The sequence below is a fragment of the Lolium rigidum genome, unplaced genomic scaffold (genome assembly GCF_022539505.1).
Source record: "Lolium rigidum isolate FL_2022 unplaced genomic scaffold, APGP_CSIRO_Lrig_0.1 contig_69336_1, whole genome shotgun sequence".
In the NCBI taxonomy this organism is placed as follows: domain Eukaryota; kingdom Viridiplantae; phylum Streptophyta; class Magnoliopsida; order Poales; family Poaceae; genus Lolium; species Lolium rigidum.
The window spans coordinates 1-10,590 of NW_025901397.1; the positions used below are offsets into that span (position 1 = coordinate 1).

Here is a 10,590-nt window from a genome sequence, read left to right on the forward strand (position 1 = left end):
TTTGTTTTTATTTTTGTTTTTATTTGAATAAATCGGATCCTAGCATTCCTTGTTTGGGAGAGAGACACGCTCCGCTGTTTCGTATGAACACATATGTTCTTAGCTTTATCTTTAATGTTCATTGCGAAAGTTGGACTATTTCATTCATTGTTATATGGTTGGAAACGGAAAATGCCGCATGTGGTAAATGGTTTAATGTCTTGAATAATGTGATACTTGGCAATTGTTGTGCTCATATAGATCTTGTTTAAGCTCTTGCATCATGTACCTTGTACCCATTAATGAATAACTACATAGAGCTTGTTAAAATTTGGTTTGCATGATTGATCTCTAGAGTCTAGATATTTTCTAGTTGAGGTGTTTGAACAACAAGGAGACAATGTAAAGTCTTATAATAGTTACAATATGTTCATATGTGAGCTTTGCTGCACCTTTTATACTTGAGTTTGCTTCAAAACAACCTTGCTAGCCTAGCCTTGTATTGAGAGGAATTCTTCTCGTGCATCCAAATCCTTGAGCCAAAAACCATGCCATTTGTGTCCACCATACCTACCTACTACATGGTATTTCTCCGCCATTTCAAAGTACATTACTTGAGTGCTACCTTTAAAAATTCTATTCTTTGCCTTTGCAATATATAGCTCATGGGAAAATAGCCTTAAAAACTATTGTGGTGAAGAATATGTACTTATGTGTCTTATTTCTTAATAAGTTGCTTGTTGAGAGGTAACCATGTTTACGGGGACGCCATCAACTTTTACACCTTTGTTGAATATCATGTGAGTTGCTATGCATGTTCGTCTTGTCTGAAGTAAGGGCGATTTTCATGATCAAATGGTTTGAGTATGCATATTGTTAGAGAAGAACATTGGGTCGCTAACTAAAGCCATGATTCATGGTGGAAGTTTCAGTGTGGACAATTAATCCTCAATCTCTTATGAGAATATTAACTGTTGTTGAATGCTTATGCATTAAAGAGGAGTCCATTATCACGTTGTCTATGTTGCCCGGTATGGATGTCTAAGTTGAGAATAATCAAAAGCGAGAAATCCAATGCGAGCTTTCTCCTTATACCTTTGTACAGGCGGCATAGAGGTACCCCTTTGTGACACTTGGTTGAAACATATGCTATGCAATGATAATCAGTGTTAATCCAAGCTAATTAGGACAAGGTGCGAGCACTATTAGTATAACTATACATGAGGCTTGCAACTTATAAGATATTTTATACATAACACATATGCTTTATTACTACCGTTGACAAAATTGTTTCTTGTTTTCAAAATGAAAAGCTCTAGCACAAATATAGTTATCAATGCTTCCCTCTGCGAAGGGCCTATCTTCTACTTTATTGTTGAGTCAGTTTGCCTATTCTTTCTATCTCAGAAGCAAACACTTGTATCAAGCTGTGTGCATTGATTCTTACATGTTTACTTATTGCACTTGTTATATTGCTTTGTGTTGACAATTATCCATGAGATATATATGTTGAAGTTGAAAGCAACCGCTGAAACTTATATCTCCTTTGTGTTGCTTCAATGCCTTTATTTTGAATTTATTGCTTTATGAGTAACTCTTATGCAAGTCTTATTGATGCTTGTCTTGAAAGTATTATTCATGAAAAGTCTTTGCTATATGATTCATTTGTTTACTCATTATCTTCATCATTGCTTCGAATCGCTGCATTCATGTCATATGCTTTACAATAGTATGATCAAGATTATGATAGCATGTCACTTCAGAAATTATCTTTGTTATCGTTTACCTACTCGAGGGCGAGTAGGAACTAAGCTTGGGGATGATTGATACGTCTCAAACGTATCTATAATTTCTTATGTTTCATGCTACTTTTATGATGATACTCACATGTTTTATACACATTATATGTCATATTTATGCATTTTCCGGCACTAACCTATTGACGAGATGCCGAAGAGCCAGTTGCTCTTTTCTGCTGTTTTTGGTTTCAGAAATCCTAGTAAAGAAATATTCTCGGAATTGGACGAAATCAACGCCCAGGGTCCTATTTTTTGCACGAAGCTTCCAGAAGACCGGAGAGGAAACGAAGTGGGGCCACGAGGTGGCGACACGCCAGGGCGGCGCGGCCCTGTTGTGTGGGCCCCTCGTGACGCCCCTTGACATGCCCTTCCGCCTACTTAAGGTCTTCGTCGCGAAACCCCCAGTACTGGGAGTCACGATACGGAAAACCTTCCAGAGACGCCGCCGCCAATCCCATCTCGGGGGATTCAGGAGATCGCCTCCGGCACCCTGCCGGAGAGGGGAATCATCTCCCGGAGGGCTCTTCATCGCCATGATCGCCTCCGGATCGATGTGTGAGTAGTTCACCCCTAGACTATGGGTCCATAGCGGTAGCTAGATGGTTATCTTCTCCTCATTGTGCTATCATGTTAGATCTTGTGAGCTGCCTATCATGATCAAGATCATCTATTTGTAATCCTACATGTTGTGTTTGTTGGGATCCGATGAATATTGAATACTATGTCAAGTTGATTATCAATCTATCATATATGTTGTTTATGTTCTTGCATGCTCTCCGTTGCTAGTAGAGGCTACGGCCAAGTTGATACTTGTGACTCCAAGAGGGAGTATTTATGCCGGTAGCGACGCGGAGCGCCTCGTCGTCGGCGACCCAACGCGCGTCCGCTAGCTCCTCCTCCTCCGTTCGCGGGAACCTGGCCCGAGCGGCGAGGGAGAGCTTGGCCCACGTGGCTTGCAGGGCGCGCGGCATGGCGATGGAGGTGTAGAGGGCGTCGGAGAAGGCAGAGGGGGAGAGGACGGCGGAGCGGGGTGTGAGGTCTGCGAGGCTGGCACCGTCTTTTATAGCCGGCGTCCTTCGCGGGAAACTTCGGCGCGAGCGCGCGCCCATGGCCTTTTCGCGCGCGCGGGAACCCTAGTGCGCACGGGAACTTTGCCGCCTGCCATTGCTGACCCGTCAAGCCCTGCCATGGCGCAGCGCCGCGCAGGAAAGACGAACCACGTGGCGGTTTTTGGTCGCCACGTTGGGCGCAGCGTGCGACCTAAACAGACACGCGAACGCGGGCCTCTGTCCGGGTATCCGGACGCTTTGGGTCGCCGCGTTGGAGATGCCCTTAGCGCATGCATGCATGTGATTAGATAAAAAGACAAAAAAAAGACAATATGGACAGTTTTTGGTTTGCATGCTGCGCACCTCTCTAAATGTGCATGTGCATGAAGTTGATCTGGTGCAAAGCTGAAATCTGGGCCTTTGCATGCGAATCCCCTCCCTGGCAATCGATCGCTCGAGCAATCACTTTTCGTGGCGCGGAAGCGCTCGCGGAGCGAGTCAATTCCCTTTTTTATCACGTAGTGTTTTAATTGTGTTTACACGTGTTCACACTAACAGCTTGTATTACTACTTTCAAGTTGCATGCAGCCAAGAGCGTTCACACTGCATGCATGCACATGCACAGAGCATTTCATGGATTTGCATTTAATGAGCCAATTTTCAGCACGCTTTCATAAGTTGTTGCATGCATACACAGAGCATCTCGCGGAAATCCGCTCCGGCGACGAGCGGATCCGCCTCGGTACGTTCGATACGGCGCACGAGGCGGCGCGGGCGTACGACGCCGTCGCCTGGCGCCTCAGCCGCTCCCGCCGGACGATGAACTTTCACGACGTCTGGACGCGGGAGCAGGCGGAGCAGCTGGCGCCCCCGCTGCCGGTCATCACGCGCGAGCAGCAGCGCCGCCAACGGGAGCTGGAGCAGCGCCTCCTCATCGCAAAGCGCGACGAGGCCCTCCGCCTCGAGTGGGCGCGCCAATTCCCTGAAGACGTCGCTGCCACGGAAGCCTTCTACGCGGAGAAAGAGTCGGCGAAGGCGGCAACGAAGGCGAAGAAGAAGACGAGCCGCGACAAGCGCCGGTCGGAGTCCGCGACGAGGAAGGCGGCGAGGGCAGAGAAGGCGGCGAGGAAGGAGGAGGAGAAGAAAAATGGCGCAGGGCCGTCCACCATCGTCCTCTCCTCCTTCGAGTGGACTTCGATGCCGGTGTTGGAGACGACTCCAAGCACCCACTCCTCGGACTTCGACTAGGACTCGGAGTAGACTTCGAGTGTAGTTTAAATAAAATGTCGCTAATGTCGAACTTTCAATATATTTCGTAATATTTCGTGTTTTATTTGTTTTGTTTGATTTATATTTCGAACGAAAACGATTCAAATAGCCGTTCGCGTCGCGCCGCGCGCTGCATAATGGCGCGCCCGGCGGAGGAGCACTTTTCCCACCCGAGCACGCGCGGCAAAATGGCGCTTCCGGCGGGGCAACATTCATGCGAACGCGCGGTATATGTTTACAGGACGGTGCAAACTACAAATAGCGCGCCGATTTTTGGAGCGTCTGTTGGAGATGCTCTAAGACGGCTCCATAGGTGAGATCATAGGATCAGCAGCTCACAGAATTCATAGGTAAAGTAAATATTACAAAAAAAACTAAAACTTATATATATATAACACATGCGCGGTCTGTTTCTACTACTCTAAAATGATTCAGCTAAAAAATCCATCTAGATATGTAGAAATAAAAAAGATAAACTGTACAGTGAATAGTACAGATTTAGATAAATAGAATTTCGTACTAATTACACCCTAGATTTTACCTTTTCTTAGAGGTTGCACATATAGGACGTATTTTTGTGGTCAAATTTTATTCGAATATGTTATTTTAGGGGTTACAATTTTTTTTTTTTTTTTTTTTGAGCATAACCAGCCGTCCTTTATTCATTAGACATGTTCATAGGAATACAAAAATGGTCTGGTGAATTGATCAGCCAGACATGACGACCTGGTGATAAGTATGCAGAGCTCTTTGCTAGGCTATGAGCTTCTACATTCGACGCCCTCTTCTCGTGACCAAAACGCACAAGAGAAAATTCTTCGGATCTTGCTTGGATTTCGTTCAACACTGAGCCGTAGCGGCCTGGGTTGCTTTCCTTCATGCTCTCGACAATCTCCAAACAATCTGTCGCCACGAACACCCTCTCTTGAAGCAAATCCCGGCCCAAAGCTAGAGCCTCTCTACATGCAAGTGCTTCTAGGGTTGCTGGGTCCGAGATACCCTGGATCACCACGGCCGATGCTCCAAGGTAATGCCCGTCCTCCGCCTGCACACCGCCGCAACCGCACCAAAGTTTTGGTGCTTGCGTACCGCTGCGTCGACATTGATCTTGACACTGCCCATAGGTGGCGCGATCCACCGTAAACATGTGCCTTCCTCCTTCTTTGGCGTCTTCTTCTTCTCCTTTGTCATTGCCAAATCTCGCAAGAAGCTCTCCACAAAGCAATGAGTGGATAGCGGACTTTGAAACAACTCCTCATGGATCGCCTTTCGCCGAGTAAACCACACTGCCCATAACGTGACCAAGCAGCGGGCAGCTCGGCCTGGCCCAAAAATTTTCTGATTCTAGTTTTCTGATTCTAGCAGGGGTTACAATTTTCTGATTCTAGTTTTACTTGAGCACGGGCAGCTCGGCCTGGCCCAAAAATCATGGGCCATGTCTAAGCCTAAAAGTTGAGCCCGACAATCAAGATTGGCCATGCCGGAATTTATCTTTACTATGAAATGCGAAAAGAGGTTTGGCCCATGTCCCAAGGCCCAATGGCTGGGCCTTCTGCACCACACTTTGCTAGGTCCGGCTCAAAGGATGGCCAGGCATAGTTACACAACCATGTGTACAAAAGGAGAATTTTCTTGATTAAACAAAACCATTGCAACGATGCATTATAGGCCAACATACAACACACACTCTTGTTATACTTTGGACAGTAATGATGAACTGAAACCCGAATGCTAACTTTCAAGACACGGTCTGGACATCTCAAGGGGTTGGTTGTATTTTTTCTTTTTATTGAGATGTTTTGTACTGTTCGGTGTTTCTCTTAATGTCAATATTCTTTTTAGCAAAAAAAAAAAAATGCCAACTCTCAAACATTGTAATAATACAACAATCTAAATTAATCCAATGTAGATGTTTCTTTAAGAACTTAAAGCCATTCATGCTATGGTTTGGTTCGAGACGACCTTTTAAAACAAATAAAAATGTAGAGGACATTTAAAAAAAAAAATCGAATGTACAGGATATAACTGGGTACCATTTTGTTTTTGTTCTGACCCGACATGCATGGTCGAATCCAGAGTTGTAGCCTAGTCTGGCGGCCTGGCCCAAAACCAATCATCTCCTATCCTAAAATCCCAATGCCCACCGGATAACACAGCCACCGCCCCCCTCTGCCCGTTCCTCACTCAGAAGCACCCAGCTAGCAGAGGCACAAGAAGAGCAATGGCGTCCTTGGTCCAGCACGTCGCGGGGCTCGCGTGCCCGCCGCTCTCCGGCGCGTCGCGCCGCCCCGGAGCGTCACTGAGGCCGTCCGCGCTGGTCTGCGGGACGTACGTGATGAGCAAGGACGACAAGGAGCGGGAGCGGATGCGCACGCTCTTCGACGAGGCCTCCGAGCGCTGCCGCACCGCGCCCATGGAGGGCATCGCCTTCTCCCCCGAGGACCTCGAGTCGGCCGTCGAGACCACCGACGTCGACACCGAAATCGGCTCACTCGTAATTCCCCCCACCCCCCCTCTCTTGTTTTTGCTCGCTCGTTTGATGTGGAACGTGTGGCAATGGGGCTCAATTGGGTATCACTAGTGGGGGGGTTGGAAGAGTAGGTCATTGTAGTGCTTATAATTGCTACATTCCTTTTTTTACAGCACGTTTAGACCGCTCATATTTCATTATTTAGTAGTACAGAAAAATGTGTTAGTGGCTTCACAAGTTCCATTTTGCACTAACTTTTGCTGTGTTTTATTTCTCATGTTTCCTGTAAAATGTTACTCACCTAGGGAAAAATAGGATGTTCAATTCTCTGTTGGAATAGGCTTCCCATTTCCGACCTGTTACTAATGGACAGTGGTATTATGTATTCTAGGATGTTCAGTTCTCTATTTTCTGTTCATTGCTTTCTGAAGATAAGTACTCGTAATAAAGTCAGGCTCTTACATCAAATGTAAACATGGTGCAAAATCCGAGTTGGCAGAACCTTGGAGTAACTTTGAAAAACGCCAGTTCTGTTAACTGTAAACTCAACACCATTTCCAGTTACTGACAAACTGCTGCATGCTATTGAATGATACCTAAGGGGAATATTAAATTACCACATTTACAGTCAACAATCAGCTTTGTATATATTGTTTGTGGAAGATGCACATGGACACAAAAAAGACAGTTTTCTTAGCTGCTGGATTTGCGTCTCTCCCTTTTCTTTCATAGGCTCCAATAATTGCTGTTATCTACATTTGACATGCGTTACTCTGTCTACTATTTTTGTAACTACTTTTTGGGTATGCTGGCGCTGCTAGTATATCTCTTGATTATCATGAGAAATTTCGTATGTCACTGTGCTTACCATCTAAAGAGCGTTTACATGCTTGTGATGACTACAGATTAAAGGAACAGTATTCATGACTACCTCAAATGGTGCATTTATTGACATCCAATCAAAGGCTACTGCTTTCTTGCCTATAGAGGAGGCATGCCTTCTTGATATTGACCATATTGAAGAGGCAGGCATCCGGCCGGGTTTAGTGGAGCAGTTCATGATAATCGATGAGAACCCCAATGATGAAACTTTGATTCTTAGCTTACAATCAATTCAGCAAGACCTTGCTTGGGAAAGGTGTAGGCAGCTTCAGGCAGAAGATGTTGTTATCACCGGTAAAGTGAGTGAAATACTTGCAGAAAAAACATATTTCCGTGTTATTACCATTCTTGCTAATCCATGAACAATATTCTGCAGTTGAACATCGAAACTAAATATTTGTTAAGCATTCATCCTCTTGCCCTTTGTTTCTGTTGGTCAAATCAGACCTTTTGAATGTATGCCTGGTAATCGGCAGTTCATCTTTAGAAAATGCATATCAGTTCAGTGGGTATTTGTGGTATATAATCACTTTGAACATAACCTCAGCCGATAATCCTATATCTGTGCTATTATTAACTTTGATAGCTTATCAGTTCATTAGATAAATTGCAGATACCATGATAATAATGTGACAATTCATGTGGTAATTGGATTGCTAGATTTAGATAGGTTGCTGATGTCTGACACTGCTAAGAGACTTGTGAAGTTTAGACCAGCATTTGCTAACGACATGGTATCGGATAGCTTATCCGAACTGCTTTCCTGTTTTCTGCCGTTGTTGTTTCTGCAAGTCCTGTTATTCTTGTCATGCCCACATGTCTTTATGTTGGTACTTTGTATGTACGTCTGATGTCCCCTGAGATATGGTATTCCTGTTTTAAGTTTTATCGGGGGAATTTGCAGTGCTGGATAAGTTTCCACAGCTTTATTTGTGTGTTAAATTTGCAATGTTGCCCTGCAGGTAATTGGTGGCAACAAAGGAGGTGTCGTGGCTCTTGTGGAGGGCCTTAAGGCATTTGTTCCATTTTCACAAGTGTCATCGGTCCGTTCCCAATCCTACTAAAAAGCTTGGTTACGTCATACTACCTCTGTGTCAGTTAATAAGACATATAAGTTTTGTCAAAAGTCAAATCTTAGTAAGCTTGACCAAATATACAGAAAATATTATGAAAAATATTTTATGGTGAATCTATGTATATTTATTTAGTATCATATATATTTTATATTTTTGTCTAAAACATTGGTCAAACTTAAAACTCGGTGATATTTGACTAAATTTATATGCCTTATTCATTAGAACGGCGGGAGTATGATTTTGTTGTTTGGCATGGGCTGTCTTTCACCCATTTGATCCTGATATACTACGGTCGATTTCTATATTGCTCCTGATATACTACGGTTGATTCTAGATTGCTCCATCGCTAGAATAGATCTTATCTTATTCACGCACTATTGCTTGATCTTGATCAGAAAACAACTGCTGACGAGTTGCTTGACAAAGAAATACCTCTGAAATTCGTGGAGGTCGATGAGGAACAAGCCAGACTTGTCCTCAGTAATCGCAAGGCAATGGCAGACAGCCAAGCCCAGCTTGGTATTGGTTCAGTTGTTTTGGGAACTGTGGAGAGCCTAAAGCCGTACGGTGCCTTTATCGATATCGGTGGAATCAATGGACTTCTGCATGTCAGCCAGATTAGTCATGACCGTGTTGCAGATATCTCGACAGTTCTGCAACCAGGGGATACCCTTAAGGTATTGCCATCTTGTTACATGCAAATTATGTCATACTTGTTTCGAGAGCTAAGGCTGGGGACTCTCTGTGTTATTAGGTTATGATACTAAGCCATGACCGCGAAAGGGGCCGGGTTAGCCTTTCTACAAAGAAGCTTGAGCCGACACCTGGTGACATGATTCGTAACCCCAAACTTGTTTTTGAGAAGGTAACAAAGATATTTTTTGTACATCTGAAGGTGTTGTAACAGACAAACTGACATGCTGGTTTGTTTCAACCAAATTAGGCCGATGAGATGGCACAGATATTCAGGCAGAGAATAGCTCAAGCAGAGGCAATGGCTCGGGCAGATATGTTGAGATTCCAGCCTGAGGTACTGCTATAACTACTTTGTGAACACTGCACCGTCAAAAAGGATATTTATGTAACTTCATTTTTCACACACTTGATTAATTATTTTCGCTGTCTTCCTGTGTTACCTCTTCACAGAGCGGATTGTCTCTCAGTTCCGAGGGCATCTTAGGGCCATTGTCATCAGACGAAGGACAATCATCGGACGAATAGATTGTATGGCAAGAGTGAATCAGAGATGCTTGGTAGTTCGTCTTATCATTTTTCTGTTTGTGAATTTTCCATTGTCAACCTGTATCATTGTGTATGAAATGTAAGGTGCTGAAAAACGGCTGAAAAGAAATGCAAGCTACATCCCTTTTGTAAAGATGTCCAATTGAAAGGGTGTGCATGTACAGTCAGTCACCCTAAAAGGCTGATGAAGTGCACACTGGCCACAACCCCATTACTGAATGGCCTTGTTACACATGTGCTCCATAAAAGAACATTGCTGCTTCACCAAAATAGTGCCAGAAAGGAAGCAGTGAGGGAGAGAAAGAGAAAACCCTACCGCTTTTGTTACTTCGGAGGTTGACAAATGGCAGCGGATAGACCTCTTTTCATGGAGCAAGTTGTGCCTGGAGCCACAGGAACGAGTATTGAAATGGTTCTTAAAACCGTTTGCTTGTGTGTTCCCCTTGCCCCTTTTGTTCAAACATGTCAAGCTGCCAAACCTCACATGTTTCATCGATAGCGCCCTCCACTATTTTGTACCTGCAAAACATCTCATGGTTTTGATTTCTTCTGCCTACGGCTAGCCTGCCTGAGAGATTATGCCGTCAACTCTGGCCAGTAGTTTTCTTCATGACGCCTTCACATTCTTCGTCCTGTCGGCTTCGATTTAACCAGCAGGCTTACGCTGGATCAATCACGCGTCTAATTAAGCATCATCAGGAGACGACCTGAGATGGAGCTAAGCTACCAAACTGATGTAGGATACTAGTTAGCTTCCTATGAGTGTTAGTCCCTTTCCCAGTGTGCACGCATCTTTCTGAAACCCGTTTATACACTGTAAATTA

At 44.5% G+C, this 10,590-nt stretch overlaps 1 protein-coding gene across 1 annotated transcript; it reads left to right on the plus strand.

Annotated features, from left to right (window-relative positions):
• The first annotated feature begins 6,302 nt into the window (after nucleotides 1–6,302).
• LOC124682150 (30S ribosomal protein S1, chloroplastic-like) lies at nucleotides 6,303–9,899 on the plus strand. Its single transcript, XM_047216893.1, has 7 exons — nucleotides 6,303–6,590; nucleotides 7,472–7,747; nucleotides 8,411–8,491; nucleotides 8,920–9,201; nucleotides 9,279–9,389; nucleotides 9,468–9,554; nucleotides 9,671–9,899. The coding sequence occupies exons 1-7, from the start codon at nucleotides 6,318–6,320 to the stop codon at nucleotides 9,743–9,745; spliced, it is 1,185 nt and encodes a 394-aa protein (XP_047072849.1). The 5' UTR covers nucleotides 6,303–6,317; the 3' UTR covers nucleotides 9,746–9,899.
• Nucleotides 9,900–10,590: the final 691 nt, after the last annotated feature.

Bases quoted from the DNA above. Each gene is read 5' to 3' on its own strand.
- LOC124682150 (XM_047216893.1), top strand. From the start codon at position 6,318: ATGGCGTCCTTGGTCCAGCACGTCGCGGGGCTCGCGTGCCCGCCGCTC. The intron at 6,591-7,471 runs GTAATTCCCCCC...TGATGACTACAG, and splicing joins ACACCGAAATCGGCTCACTC to ATTAAAGGAACAGTATTCAT. The intron at 9,555-9,670 runs GTACTGCTATAA...ACCTCTTCACAG, and splicing joins TGTTGAGATTCCAGCCTGAG to AGCGGATTGTCTCTCAGTTC.